General features: G+C 42.8%; 3 protein-coding genes across 4 annotated transcripts; 2 read left to right on the top strand and 1 right to left on the bottom strand.

Moving 5' to 3' along the window:
• Positions 1–3,932: 3,932 nt before the first annotated feature.
• ctss1 (cathepsin S, ortholog 1) lies at positions 3,933–6,772 on the bottom strand. Of its 2 annotated transcripts, XM_088318244.1 has the most exons (8): positions 6,619–6,772; positions 6,272–6,389; positions 6,074–6,196; positions 5,525–5,668; positions 5,013–5,261; positions 4,779–4,944; positions 4,572–4,677; positions 3,933–4,420 (listed from the first exon to the last, which is right to left on the bottom strand). In XM_088318244.1, the coding sequence occupies exons 2-8, from the start codon at positions 6,386–6,388 to the stop codon at positions 4,321–4,323; spliced, it is 1,005 nt and encodes a 334-aa protein (XP_088174370.1). In that variant the 5' UTR covers position 6,389; positions 6,619–6,772; the 3' UTR covers positions 3,933–4,320. The 2 variants fall into 2 exon arrangements, with proteins under 2 accessions (XP_088174370.1, XP_088174369.1); XM_088318243.1 differs by having other exon boundaries at positions 5,013–5,237; positions 6,272–6,772.
• Positions 6,773–7,727: 955 nt separating this feature from the next.
• LOC148321437 (leucine-rich repeat and immunoglobulin-like domain-containing nogo receptor-interacting protein 1) lies at positions 7,728–11,358 on the top strand. The gene is made up of 3 exons (XM_088319168.1): positions 7,728–7,983; positions 8,076–8,130; positions 8,903–11,358. Exon 3 carries the CDS (start codon positions 8,912–8,914, stop codon positions 10,712–10,714), a length of 1,803 nt encoding a protein of 600 aa, XP_088175294.1. The 5' UTR covers positions 7,728–7,983; positions 8,076–8,130; positions 8,903–8,911; the 3' UTR covers positions 10,715–11,358.
• Positions 11,359–11,680: 322 nt separating this feature from the next.
• On the top strand, positions 11,681–15,497 carry vps72a (vacuolar protein sorting 72 homolog a). Its single transcript, XM_088318648.1, has 6 exons — positions 11,681–12,069; positions 12,408–12,560; positions 13,190–13,316; positions 13,433–13,609; positions 13,832–13,976; positions 14,563–15,497. The coding sequence occupies exons 1-6, from the start codon at positions 11,944–11,946 to the stop codon at positions 14,948–14,950; spliced, it is 1,116 nt and encodes a 371-aa protein (XP_088174774.1). The 5' UTR covers positions 11,681–11,943; the 3' UTR covers positions 14,951–15,497.
• The last annotated feature ends 6 nt before the right edge of the window (positions 15,498–15,503 follow it).

The following is a 15,503-nucleotide window of genomic DNA, read 5'->3' as shown; positions in this document are numbered from 1 at the left end:
CCGAAGCTTTAAGACTCTTTACGAACTTTCATACTTGAAAACGAGAGCCCGAAGCCTGCTTGTGGGTCAACAACAAAACAAATCATGAAAGAATGACAAAAGTAAGACAGCTCCAAATCTGACTGCAAAGGATGTCCAAATCTTGTCATTCCCGGACAACGAAGGCAAACGTGGAGCATGAGCATATGGAGCTGACAGAATCATAAAATTGAAATTCTGGAATAAAAGTGAAATTCCACAATTGACAGCTCCTTCACACGTGAAAAAAAACAACAAATCCGTATATATATTAACTCACAGTATACAGGGCATTATTATCTCAAATACTTTGCATGAGCTCTTGATAATTGGACAAAATGCTGCATGTGAGCAGGCGAGAGACTTTTATTTTTTTCCTGCTGCTGCTTGTTAGTTTTTATGAAATGCAGGTAGCACGATAGCTCTTACTAATACCTAACCGCACATCAGCTGAGCTATCAGCCTAAAAAATAGAGAGGCTGTTCTTAATGAGCCCTACTGAGATTTAGGAAGGCATACTTTGCTGGGATTCCACTAGAAAGAAAAAAAAAATCACACAACCCCATAAAATGAGGGGACAGAAAATATTGTCGCTGCAGAAAAGCATCTGCAAGTATATTTTTAATTTTTTTTAAGAAATAGAAACTCAACATTTTGGCACAATTAATTATGCATGATTTTTCTGTTTTTTAAAAAGTTCAAATTTTCATCCGACAAAAACAACCAGTCTTTTTTTATTATTATTATTATTATGACCCCCCCCAAAAAAACAAAAATGTCATACAGTTTTGATGCAGTATGTCTTTTTGGGGGGGCAGTTTGTGAAGAAAAAAATGTCGTGGTTACGAAGAAAAAAAAGAAAAAATATCTTCACATTTTTGGGAATTTATTTTTCTTGTTACCCAAGGCGTAAAGATATTTTTTCATGCTTCAGAATTATTGGAATAACTCAAATATTATTTAAAAAATATTTAAAAACTCAACATTTTATATTAGCTACATGGTTTGTGTTGATATTCTATTTATCTCATGCAAAGAAAAAATGCGAAAATAGAAAAAAAATAAAATAAAATCTTTGTATAAAATATTTCCGAAAACGACTTTATTTTATTTCTAAATCTAACATCCACTTTACTATAGACAGCACTTTTTTTTCCCCGATCAGGAAAAAAAAAAATTCCAATAAACAAAAACATAATACTACGTGCTTTTAAAAACTAAACTCTGATTTACAATACACATCGTTCATCGTAAAAACACCAAAATATTTTTTTTCTTGAAATATTTTCCTCTAGCAACAATATTTCTGCTCTTAAAAGCTGATGAACGAATGCACTTAACGGTTTCTCTGATTTAGCGTGTTAGCTTATCTGGCAGGTGGGATCAATCAGCTTTGAATTTAAAATTTCGGAAGGGGGTCCTCTCGGGTGTTGTTGCGTTCCTAACACATGCAGTAAAAGTGTCGCCATATTCACTAACCAATTGTCTATGTCGAACCCGGACAAAATGGCTTACGGGGTGCATGCAAAATATGCTGTCAGTCAACTTATCGGAATGCAAAAGTCAATTTCCGAATCCACAATGCTGGACGGGCAAACTTGAACTTTAGCGTTAATCGGCATCGTTCTGCATTCTGGTCAATGAAGAGAGGAAAGCGGCGCTCTTGTCTTGGCTACTAAAAAAAAAAAAAAAGTGTTGGTGAAAAAGAACCAGAGCATGTCATGTTTTTAAGCTTTTGTAATCACCAGGCTCAATAAAATATTTAGCAATTAAGATCAAGAAACAGGAAAGAGCTGCGCCGAGGAGAAATATTTTCTACATTAAATAATGAATTCTTTTATTTTTATTTTTAATATTTCGCCTCTGACTTGTGGATTATACTAACTAAAAAAAAAATAGCCTGGTGGAAGTATCATAAATTTTTAGCAAAGGAAGGTTTGCAACACCAAAGTTGTATTTTTTTGTTTGTTTTTTTTTGTCCTCAAGCATCTGTTACTTGACTCCTGAATGACTTTTTGTATAAACGAGTATAAGGGCCACACTGGGGGGGGGGCCAAAACATAAAAACCCTCTTCTCATTTCAATTTGCTTGAAATTATTCGAGGAACAGAAAAATTTCCCTCAGAACATTGAAATGTTTTTTTTTTTTAAATATTAAAATGACTTTTCGTAAATTACAACTTTAACAACGACTTTATTTGTATTATTAATTCCGATTTAATTCTAGTCATTTGTATGACTTTATTCTCGTAGTAGAATTTGTTGCATTTCAGTGTGTCCCTTGTACTCGCCTTCATGTTATGGAAGATAAACTTCAACACGAAATCCAAATGAAATTGTCGTTCTGGCCCGTTGCCTTCCAAAGATGTTTGGCGCACGGTGACATGGCTCACCCCCCTCGTCACAAACTTGAGGGTCCCGTTTGATTGTTTCCACACTGGAATGTTGCAGTGTCGCTCGGCATGCCGGGAGTTTGAGTTCTGATTTTCGATTCCATTTGGTGTCATGTTAAAGAATGTCAAGCGATTCCTGGGGAAATCAGTTTTTTCTTTGTTTGGAATTTAACCACGCGGTGCTGGCTGGTGTTGCACGAATCTTTGCACATGAAAACGTAAAGACAAAAAATAGTTGCAGAGATTTATTATTGTTTAGCTTGGCTTCCCCCGCGTGTCATTTCTTCAATTGAAATCTATGTAGGAGCTGTGTGTTATGAATCCAGTGGATATAAAAAGTCTACACACCCCTCTGCAAGTGGCAGGTTTTTGTGATATAAAAAGCAAGATAAACTTTTTAAACTTTTTCCTTCATTGATGTGACCTATGACCTGTACAACTCTACTTTGGTAAAAAAAAACAAAATAAAAACTGTGGTTGCACAAGTGTGCACACCCTTAGAACAAATAGAATGAATCAGCCACGTGAAAAGATAGTCGGCGCACACACCTGCCACCTCACCCCAAATAAAGTTCTGATGTTCTAGTTGATTTATTTTTCACATTTTTTTTTCTTAATTTTTTTTATCACAAAAGCTGCCATTTGAGCAGGGGTGCGATGACGTTTTACGCGTGTATGTTGACAGGTCGCTGTTACGTCAACACACAAGGCACAGTTTTTGTTCGTACTTGGTTTTCATCCGCCTTGCAAGTTGTAATCCTTTCCATCGGGATGCTTTCGCTTTTATTTTACTGTATTTTATTTGGTTTAAAATGTTTTGGTATTTGCTTTAGTTTGTGGGTTTTTTGTTTAGTTTTGACTGTTACAATTTTGTTTGGGATTTGTTTGTTTTGTTGATTTATTTTTTTTCTTTATTTTAATTCACTTTTTTCCAACTTTATTGGGGGCGAGGGCTTTCTTTTATTTGATTGTAATTTGAGGTCAGAGCCGCACACACACACACACCCCACTGTGAGTTTACACTGTCCAGCGGAGGCCATGTTTGGTCCACCATTGTGTTGACACCTCGATCACATTTGTGGTGTAAAGAGGACTAAGATGCCTACAAATATATATATATACGTATAGAAAAATAGATATATAAATATATGTCAGAAATGTCATGCAAATACTTAAAGAATGGGAAAGCAAATGTTATATGCCTTGTCATCTAAAAAAAACTGTTGTAAATATACTTCGTATTCCTCTTTTTCGCTGCTATAAAAAAAAAGATGATTATTTTTGGTAGAGGTTTTGTATATAAAGACAAACATACGTAAAAGCATATATATATAATATAAATATATAATATATATATATAAAAAATATGAATGTCTGTTAATGTGTAAATATGCTTGAGCCTTCATACATGCAGACTATGACTCTGGATGAACACACTGTATGGAACGTACCTTTAAAAAAAAAAAATCTTCTGAGACAAACCAACAATGACTCAGTTCTTCTCTCTCTCTTTTTTTTTTAATCCCAACAGTTTTTCAGTCATTTATTTACATCTATATACCTTACATAATTAACGAAAATCAACCTCCCTCCGAAATATTTTTGTTTACCTATTCTTTTGAGTTGCTGATGTGTTCGTCGAAGGTTGCATGGTGCTTTCTGAGTTTTTGCAAGATGACATTTTAAAAATGTATATTTTTACTTTGTTTTAATTAGCATTATCTTCAGTTGTATTTGAGAACATTTTTAAAAATATATATCCATCATTGCCATAAATAGTTTGTTTTATCTTGATTGTCTTATTAGGATTTTTTTTTTTTTTTTATGTCAAGTGAATAACATCCCCTGAAATGATTCTTGAGGCTTAATATGTCGTTGAGTTATTCAGTTGTCTACTTGACACAGCGGATCACAGTTGAGGGTAGACGGCAAATGTGCCAATGCCACACGCATTCTTCTCGTTCCGGACGATTCGAATGAAACCGTCTTCACCCCACGCTGCCCCCCAACTGCAAAGACAAGTGTAATGTATTACAATTTTCAAATAATGTTCACCCAGGACCAAAATTAAAATTCAGTTGCACACTGGGACGAAGTGTTCTCTGCTATTGATCAATGTATTGCACATAAGAGGTTAAATAATGAAAAAAAAAAAAAAACCTGTTCTTGAGCAGCCAAAAGTGTCGTCCGTTGTCTGAGCCGTAACCCACCAGCAGGACGGCGTGATTGATAAATTTTGCGTTACAGAAAGGATCATCGTAGATACCTGGCTGAGAAAATTCATTAAAAATATGGAAGCGTTTCCCTGCATTTGCGGGCCTACCGTGTCTAGTTTAAAAACCCTCAAACTTAATTTGGTGGTCTCACCTCCCCTGTAGAGGTGGAAAGATGGCAGCATGGCGTTGACGGCCACAGCGAGGGGTCCCACCTGGGCCACGGCGGCCTGTAGCGCCGCCTCGTCCGCCCGCGGCAGCACGCGGAAGCTGGAGCAGTCGCTCGCCTTCCCCCTCGTGGAATAACGACATTTCCCATACTGGAAAAATCACATTTCCATCAGTGAGGTTGGGCAGGCGTACCTAATAAAGTGACTAAAAGTCCAACCTGGTGTTCGTAAGGGTAAGACCTCTCGGAATCGACGCCTCGGTTGCGTATGACGTAGCGGTAGGCTTTGGTGATGTAACCTCCGCCGCAGCCGTGGTTGCCGTCCGCCGTGCTGCAGTCCACCAAGTTCTGCGGGCTAAGTGGCACCAGGACGCCCGTCCGCTTCTTCATCTGGCCCTCGAGGGCCCCCAACGAGCTGAAGGCCCAACACGACCCACAGATGCCCTCGGAAAGGATGACCGACCATTTCTGTTCAGTATTACGTGGCCAAACATCCGAACGTGCTTTTTATTTTTATGCAGCTTTGCATTCATCAATTACAGTTTTCCATCTCATTTTGCAGGTGATACATTCCATGACCCACCGCGATGGTTGAATTTCTGCCAAATATATATATTGATATATTTGGGCAGCTATCCGCTCTATCTGCTAACTGTAAATGACCTTTTGCCCTTTGTCGTCTGTTTGAAGTCGTCCATTCGGTTGTTTCCATGTGTCCTTTTATGGCTTACTTGATTCTGCACAGGACCGACCAAGCCTTTCCTCCTCCAGTCCACACTGCGAGGCAGCGTGATGTTCTTCCACGTGAGGTTTGTGGACCGTGCCACGTCGTCCATCTTGAAACCATTTAGCTTCTGGTTCACCTCCTCTGCCGTCTAAACGGACACACGTTACGTGCAATCATTCTTTGGGCGGTCATACAAGTGGTAAAAAGACCTGAGTTGTATCACAAAACGCCATTGTTGTTACTCAGTGTGTCAGTTTCTGCTATTTTAACAATATAGGCCTTGGTCACATTTGAGCCTTTTGAAAGCTCATTTTAAACAAAATCGTTGTTTCACCCATCCCAGAAAGGGTTTGGGGAAATCTGCAATGCTTAACAACAAATTCTCAAAAGGCCCCAGTTCCTGGATTCAATGAAACGGAATAACACTGCGCAGTAACGCATTTTGTCCACTAGAGGGCAGTCTGGTATGCATTGATTCAATGGAGCATCGACGAAAGGGCCCTGGATACTTCCTCCATATTCAGCAATGAAACGAGTCATCCAGAACCCCCACCATGTCTGCCAGGTGGTTCAGACCCAGTGTGAAGTTGCGTCTCCCCAACAAGACCTCCCGGTTGTGTGCGAGCACCACTTGTAAGTTCTTCTCCCACACGGCTCTCCTGAAGGTAGCCTCGGTCTAAGAAACGAGATGAAACTCAGATCCAGCATTCACTTGTAATACAATGTAGAGGTCCAATTGCACAGTCCCCACCTGGTTCTGATAGGTTTTATCATGCTGGAGGGTCCATCTGAGCCACGCATTCTCAAAATGTGACGAGTGGACGCGGATCAGAAGTCCCATTAGCAGAACTTTGCATAATATGGACATCCTGCAAAAGTTTAGTGTTCTTTTTCCCGTCATAGTTTTTGAAGAATCAAAAAGAACCACCTCAATGGCAGTAATGGCATTTGTGGAATTCTACTAGAATATATAAGAACGGAACGCGTTGTTAGGAGTGATTTGTCCCTCCCGTGTGGCTCAATTATTTATGTATTTTTTGCCATAGTTGAAGCAATCAAAGTAAACACGCAGATAAAAGAAAAGTGGTTTCCATCTACCTTACTTGCTTCGTGGAGTCCACTTCTCCTATTCTGTCTTGTAACAGAACCCAACAGAATGTCCACCCTTCAGATGTTTGTTCCCACGCGCTCAAGCACAAACATTGCCTCTTTTCTTTTCTTTCTGTTTTTCACCACCCGGCCACTCCGACCCGTCATGTGAATCTCATTTTCAAGCACTCCAAAATAGAATGCGAAGGTGGAAGAGGCAAAGTGGAAACTGCTTTTTGCTTGAAAAGGAAAATGTGGAACTCTTCGGGTTGGGGATTTTGAGGTGACAGTAAATGACAATTCTACATTCCGGCAAACGCTTTTGCACGCCTTTAGATTAATTTAGAAAGTCTTCAGTTCCAAAGAAACTCCACTTTTTTTTTCCCTATGAATGTATGTGCAATGACTTTTCACAACAGATTCCAGATTTCCCCAAAAGAAGACCCAACCAGGGTGCGTAGGTACTCTGGAGAGCGCCAGGAACTTTTAGGGCGGGGTCTTGCGCCACTGATCGTATTTGATTGGATGACGCAGAGACCCGGCGTTGTACCTGCACAAAAGCCCCTTCCAATCTTCCGCCGGGGTCGGCGACTGCTAAATATAGTCTTGTGTGATCACCTTGGACGCCGTCACTACCAGGAAACAATCTAGTGACCATGAAGGCATTGTTACGCAACCACTGCCGGTGGATTCGGGCCCACCCCTCGCGGAATCCGGGCACGGACGGAGAGCGGCTGGGTGCCCGGAAGAAGCAGATGGCCGAGTTGCTGACTCGGCGCCGACTCTGCGGTGGCACTTAACAAAGTAGGCAAGCACGGGGTTGCAACATTAAGTACACCTGCATAATCTCATGATTTGATGGATTTGTGCAATTTATTTTGTTATTGTTTGCATTATTATTATATAATTAGTATGTTAGACATGATAATACAAAAAATATATGTATATTGTATTTGCACGTTGAAGTGAGATGAGGCGCTTCATTTCATTCTAACTGAAAAATGTACTTTGCCGCCATCTTGTGGCAATTGCAAACATTGGATTTTTGCTCTTCAAGTTATACAAAAAAAAATCCAGACATGTAGGAGGTGCATTTCTCGACTAAATCAGCGGTGAGAAACCTGCAGCTTGAGGGCCCTGTAGGGCCCTCTGTGCGATTCTGAAGTCTAATACACTTCGAAAAAGTCCTCAACTGTTCCTAATTTGGCTGACCCGCGCCTGCCTCCTCGAATCCAACCTTGGACCGAGGCCACCAGGCAGCACATATAATCCCCCAGCATGCACCCAACCAGCGTCTCCTCCTCCTCCTCCTCATCGTTGTCGTTGTTGCCATGAGGACGCCGCTTCATTTCGTTGTTTCCGAAAGGGCAGAAGGTGATTTCCAGTTGAATTATTTCCACATTTGTTGCGCTTGTAAAGAAAGCCTCATCTGAAAATGTCTTTTTTCTTCTCCCACTTCTCTCTAGCGACAACATGACGATGGAGTAATCATAGTGAAAGAACATCTGCGCTGAAGCACCGGTGAGTCACAATATCTTATTTTGATGTGCCTCGAAAATATTGCAGTGCACCTTTTGACTGTGTCGGCATATCACAAACTGCGTCATGTTTGCCGAGTACGAGATTGTCGCAAACAATGTTCATTGTAGTCCTGTGAAGATACACTGACACATATTTTTAGCGATGAATTCAAATGGATTCATAATCTCTTTTATGATATTGAGATTTTGGCTCTGTTTATTATTATGGTTGTGGTGCAACACATCATTCTGAGAGATATTTAGCTAAATTAAATCCATCTAAATAAACAAAACAAAATAGTTTTTAATCAAGGTATTTGTGATCGATTTATGAAATTTGGTGGCTAGAGAAGTTTGCTACATGTGACTTTACTTTGATTTTCATACTTTTTTACATTTGTTGACACGAGAGGCAAATTATTTGTGTAATAGTAACATCACTGTGTACTTGATAAATATTTTAAAATATTTTAACAATATAATTGTGCAGTGTGTATTTCATTTTTATAATGTCTTGAATTTTGTTCCAATTTTATTTCAGTATTTTTCATTGCAAGTAAAACTTTTGCTACGTTTTGGTTACCTTATTTTGCTCCATAATAGAAGCACAATATTTTATTCAACATAATAAAAGAGAAGTTATTTCAAATAATAATATTTTTTGTATTAATTGTGATGAATTATTAAAGCTTGTGGCCTGACGTGAGTGGACGCTCTCATTGTCCTCGGATCATTTCTGCCTTTTTTTTTTCACCCCTCCCCCCCCCCCCCAGCCGTCTTCCATGCAGGAAGGCCGCCATTGCACAGTGCGGTGGGGGGCTTTCTGCGTTCTGGCTGCCAGCTTGGCGTTGACGTCACAAGCGCCGGGGTCGTGCCCTCGCTCCTGCCGCTGCAACGCAACCGTGTCCACCGTCAACTGCTCTTACGCCCGACTCGCCGCCGTGCCAGAGCGCCTCTCGCCGGATTTGACTGGACTCAACCTGAGCCACAACGACATCAGGACTCTGGCGCCTGAGCAATTCGGGGCGTTGACGCGACTGGAGGACTTGGATTTGAGCGACAACCTGCTGGCGTACGTCGACGCCGATGTCTTCCTGGGCCTGCGGAGTTTGCAGGATCTACGCGTGGCTCGCAACCGCCTGAAGGTGCTTCCGGTCGGCGCCTTCGCCGCCTTGTCGAGACTTCGGCGGCTCGACGTGAGCGACAACGAGATCCTCGGCTTTCTCGATTTCACCTTCCGAGACTTATCCGGCCTCCGAGTGCTGAAAGCGCTGCGCAACGATGTCGTCTTTGTCGCCCGTCAGGCTTTCGCGGGGTTAACCGACCTGCGCCAGCTCCACCTGGACGGCTGCAACCTCACGTCGGTGCCGACTGAGGCCTTTGCGCACCTCGGCGGGTTGACCGTTTTACATCTACAGCGTCTTGATTCCAGCGTGTTGCCAAACTATGCATTTCTAGGCCTGGCACGTCTGAAGGAACTTGTCATCTCCGATTGGCCCAGACTGGAGACGTTATTTGCGAACAGCCTGGTTGGCCTCAATCTTACATCCCTCGTGATTCGAAACTGCAACCTCAGCGCGGTCCCTTACGTCGCTTTACATCACCTAGTCTACCTTGTAAATCTCGATTTGTCTTCCAACCCGATTAGCTACATTCAAGGCAACCAGCTCAGGGACCTGCTCAGATTAGAAGAGTTCCGCTTAGTCGGGGGACGGTTGCAACGCATCGAAATGGCGACGTTCCGCGGTTTGGCACGTCTGAGCCTGCTCAACGTGTCGGGAAACTTCCTGAGCACACTGGAGGAGGGCGTCTTTCACTCGCCGGATGCCCTCCGGCATCTCGGACTGGACGCAAACCCGTTGGTCTGCGACTGCCGCCTCTTGTGGCTACCGCGCCGACGTTCGTCCCTGGACTTTGGCGGACGCCTGCCGACGTGCGGCGCTCTCGGTCGATGGGATTTCCTGGACTACTCGGCAGTGGAAATGGCGGAGCTGCTCACCTGCCGGCGCCCTCGCGTCCAACCGCACCAACCTGGCCTGGTGAGTGTGGAACAGGGCCACACGGCGGTGTTGCACTGCGATGCGGAAGGGCAGCCCGAGCCATCTGTCACCTGGCTCGACCCCAAGCGGAGAGCTTTAATGGATGCGGGAAGGATACGAGAAGTGGGCAATGGCTCACTGGAGGTCCGCTTCGCGCAGCCGCAGGATGCCGGCCTTTACCGCTGCGTGGCATCTAACGCGGCGGGAAACGACACGCGGCCTGTTGAGCTGCGAGTCCGAGCCCTTTCTAAGAAGGAGCCCTTTCACCTCAAAAGTTGGCTGGCCGCCTTGCCTTCTTCGTCGACAGACACGCGCGAGCCCGCGTTTGACGTCAAGACGTTGCTGATTGCAGCGTCCATCGGCTTCCTTTCTTTTTTCAGCTCAGTCAGCTTGTGCTTTGTCGCCATTTTCTTCTGGAGTAAGAGCAGAGGGCAGATAAAGCACACCGCCAATATTGCCTATGTGCCACGTAGCGCCGCCGCCAGCAGTAATGGTGGCGCCGGTAACTACATGGAGACAAGCAGGTTCACAATGAAGCTTATGTAAACATTTGAATGAATTGAAAATTTAAAAAATGTCAAAGCTGAAAACCTACCGTTTAGCGATCCCGTGTTTAAATGCTTTAAATAATGTCGGTACAAAACTGTGCACACCCTCTAAAAAGTGGGATTTGGCCAAATTCAGAATTGACCAAACACATTAAAACTCATTAAATTAGAGTCATCATATGCCTGGATAAAAATCTGATGTTTTATTTGGCTGTTCCTGACATTTTTATGTTTTCTAGGTGAATGACGGTTTTATGATAATACTGACTGATTTAGAACTACTCATAAGTCCTCCCACCTTGTCTAAGCCCTGAGTTCTAGCTGAAGAGAAACAGCCCCACCACTGACTTGTAGCACATGCAGAGTTCAAGGATATAAGCCATGCATCCAGTCACATTCCATTAGACTTCAATAGTCTGCATGCAGAGCAACCAGAAAGTGCAAATAGAACAATGCATGTCAAACTCAACAGTGTTTTATTTATTTAACCCACGTGTTTTTTAAAATATGACCATGTATGTTTCATTATTATGCAAGCGAAAACCAAACTATTCTATTTTTTTCAAGGAGTATGAATTTAATCTTACATTAAGGTTACTGTCAAAGACACGTGCTTAAAATGTCAAATGTACTATTTATTATTTTTTAAATAAATATTTTATTTTACCCTTTTGTGGCATTGATTGATGTACTACTTTTGAAATCCAATAAAGTATTTCATAAAATGTGTCATTTCGTGATGTGACTGACGCACGTTTCTTGTATTTCAAAATAAAAGCAAAGCACATTCTACCACTATCCTGACGCAAATACACGGGTTATCCGTACATTTAATATTGCCTGCTTGGATTGAAAATGTATGTTTTTGCTAAATGGATTTACATAACTTGCCATTGTGTCCAATTTAATTCACTTTGACATTATTTTGAAGACAAAATGTCTTTACCGGATGTACACTTGCCGACCCGGAAGAGAACCGCGACTAGTCGTACGCTGAGGCTCGTGTTAGCCGCCAGCTGCAAGCAATTGTTGTCGCTTTCTATGTATTTACCGGCTGAAATTCGCTCAAAAAACTTTATTAGAGCGCGGTTTATAACTCATGGATGTGAGAATATAGTTTTACGGCCACGAAACAAGACGAAAGTTTTTAGAACTACATTTGACGCTAGCGCACCCCGCTAATCAACACAGCCGGCGAATAGCTTTGGTAGCTTTGTTTGCTATTTAATGCATAAAATGAGTCTTGCAGTTCACCGCGAGCCCCGAAAGACTGCGGGGAATCGCATGTCCAAGTTGCTGGACGCCGAGGAGGAGGATGAATTTTACAAGACCACTTACGGAGGCTTCAACGACGTACGTTGTTATTGGTGTTGGGGGTCTAATCATTTGGGACACGTTGGGCGTGGAGCTATGGCCTTAAAATTGTATTTTAAAATAAATATTTGACCCTTTTTGATGTAGCAAAAACAATTGACAATGGCTTCATTGAAAATACGCTTTGCTGTTTCATATTGCCATTGAAAACACAGGCACATACTCTTCCATGTATTTTTCAACCACGCCCCCCATGAGAGTATTTAATGTATCTGCTGTTGGTTGATATGGGAGCAAACACTGATGACATTGGCCTGCTTTACTGATTCTACATCTATGCTCTCTTCCTTTTGATTTTTTTAATCCTGCCATACAAGGAATCGGGTGACGATGAGTACAATGAAGATCGCTCAGACACCGAGGATGAGGTGGACAGCGATTTCGACATCGATGAGGGAGACGAGCCGGACAGCGCCCAGGAGGATGATGCGCCTCGGAGGAAGAGCCGAGTTGTTACTAAAGCATATAAGGTTGACCTGTGGTTCTCAAACTTTTTTCCACCTAGTAATGCTTCAAAAAATGTGACGAAGTCTAAGTACCATCATAAACAGTAATAACACATTGTTTGAACATGGACATTGTGATTGAATATACGATAATAAGAAAAATAATTTAATTAAATGTATTGCCCAAAAATAAAAAAACTGCACTTCATTAATTTTGAAAGAAAATATGCAAGTGTATGTATAAGTTAAATATAACTGAACTACAATGCATTAAAGTTAAAACTGACAATTTTTATACATAGGACCTTGATTCCAATTTTTATTTCATCTTTTGAATGTTAATGTTATTTGAGGAGAAGAAGAGCACATTAACACAAATTGCAGTCAGTACTGAAGTCCACATGGTTGGGGGGTCTTTTTGGAATATTTTTTGACAATGTTAATGGTGTACTGTATTAGGATTTAGTGAAACGTAAGGATCCCCCAAGAGATGGGGCATGTTTGCAAAAGTATTCGAATGGGAACAGCAGTTTGTTCTTCAATGTCCATGTTTACTTACTTTTAATAGACAACACTCAGAGACTCTCTGATTTAAATAATTAGCAGTTTTTTGGACTCATATTTCATACTGTGTCTTTGTACGTTCCATACAGGAGCCCGTGAAGGTGGCCAAGCCCAAGCCCAAACCCAAAAAACCCTCAGAGGAAACAAAGAAGACGGAGAAGAAACCCAAAGCAGAGCTCAAGCGGAGGATTCCGCAAGAATTTCAAGACTATGTTGGTACGGCGGCAACAAAGCCTCCTACCATTACCTCCTCAACCCAAAGTCGACAAAAGGAACATGATGACTCATGGCCTTGGAAAAGCTCCTGAAACAACTTTGTCTCGCTCTTGCAGGCCGCAAGTCTGTGCGCCAGTCCACCAGCGAGCACACGCGCAAAACCAACCTGCGACTGCAGGAGCGCCAGGACGCCCCTCGACGCCGCAGGGGCGCTCACCGCGACCGGCCCCTCACCCAAGAGGAGCTGCTGGCCGAGGCCAAGATCACTGCCGAGCTCAACATCCGATCACTGGGTATTTTTGGGCGGTGGTGTCAATTTCCATGCGGGTATTACTCTTCTATGCACTTAGTCCGTTATTTTTTTTTTAATATTTAAAAGTTTCCAGATCTCTGTAGCATGTTTTTGTCGGAATTAGCATTGCTGAAATTAGCCTGTTGCTCTACGAAACACACACACACTCTTATTGTTGGATACTAGGCGTATGTTTTCCGACAACATTTTATTCTCGGTGTAGAGAACTACGAGCGCCTGGAAGCGGACAAGAAGAAGCAAGTCCACAAGAAGCGCCGCTTTGAGGGCCCCACCATCCGCTACCACTCCGTCCTAATGCCCCTCGTCTCGCCGTCGCTTCTCAAAGAGGAGAACGTAGACGTCGAAGGGTACGTTTGGGACGCTGACTTTTGTGAACCGTTTATTTTTTTATTTGTTGGTGTGTGTGCTTAATCTGCTCACCGGAAGCAATTTAGCTTGGAATTGTTTGAGTGATTAATCCCTTTTTATATCATCTAACATACACAAACAACAATATGACTGCTTATGTAATTTGACAGCGGACTTTTTTCATTTGTTGGAATTTCTTCTGCGATCGGCTGGCAACCTGCTTGGGGTGTACCCCCGCCTAATGCAAAGACAGCTGGGATAGGCTCCAGCGCGCCTGTGACCCTCGTGAGGATAAGCGGCTTGGATGATGGATGGATGGATGCATTGGGTAGCACATCTGTCGTTCACCCCGCCTCAAACGGTTCTTAAAAAAGAAAAGTATACAACTTAAAAGTTAAATACAACTGAACCGTTAGTAAGCAGTGATTCCTTCTCCCACCACTAGAGGGAGTGGTACATACACTGCAGTTTGAGAATCACTACTTTTTACTTTGAGAAAGACATGCTAAGCGTTAGGCCAACCGTGCTGCTTAGTTCGATTACATTTTTCAGGCAACGATTATTATTTTATTTTTTCCCCTCAAGATTGGACCAGGATGTCCCAACGACTGCGCCGCCCAATCCCGCCACGCCGTCCCAGCAGCCCGCCGGTGGCCTCTGCTCACGCACCTACGTGACGTTCAGCGACGACGAGGCGTTTGAATGCGCGTTCCCACCTAGCGCTCAGTCAAGTCCACAAGTGCCCGTGCAGGAAATCTGCCCCGTCACCCACAAGACGGCGATGTACCGGGACCCGGTCACCGACATCCCGTACGCCAACGCGAGGGCCTTCCGCATCATCCGCGAGGCCTACCGTAAGTACGTGGCCGTTCACGGGTTCCCCAACGCGTCGGGAGGGATGACGGGACGGGGCGTGGCTTCGAGAGGCGCACGCCACAGGATGGCGGCCAAGCAGAGCGCGCTCGCCACGTAAATGGGATTATTTTCCTTTCATTATGAGAACACTACAGCCATAAAAACTGCACAACGGACGGGGGATTCATTCCGTAGATTAATTTCTGGAACTTGAGTGGATTAATGTGAGAATATGTAAATCGTTTGTGCATTTTTAATCATGTTTTTATGCACTATTTGTATCAGTTATAATTGCGCACACAGACACGCACATTATTGCTTCAGCACACACGCGCACAACTGGCACACCCACACGCTTGTTTAAGTTTCAATTTCCATAAGTTTCGTTTTCCTCTGAATAAAAGATCAAGTGGGTGGTCGGAGAAGTGAGAGAGAGTGCGGGAGATTGAACAGGCAAGACGCCTACTTCACCTCCTGAATTCTCCTCCCATCCGCGAATGGTAAAAGACAAAACTTTCCCTGGTTCTCTGCATTTAATTCAGTCTAATGAAGGCGTCAGGACCTTTTAAACCTGACAATTAACTAATGCCTTTGTACTCTTTCTGCCATTCTCTCTCTCTCTTTTTTTTTGGTTTGGTTTTCTTTCAATAAACTGCCCTTTTGTATACATT

This window comes from Idiotropiscis lumnitzeri, chromosome 16, assembly GCF_059441095.1.
Source record: "Idiotropiscis lumnitzeri isolate Australia: NSW breed Sydney's pygmy pipehorse chromosome 16, RoL_Ilum_1.0, whole genome shotgun sequence".
In the NCBI taxonomy this organism is placed as follows: Eukaryota; Metazoa; Chordata; class Actinopteri; order Syngnathiformes; family Syngnathidae; genus Idiotropiscis; species Idiotropiscis lumnitzeri.
Note: the sequence above shows the minus strand (reverse complement) of the source record. Positions and strands in the feature narration are given on the sequence as shown.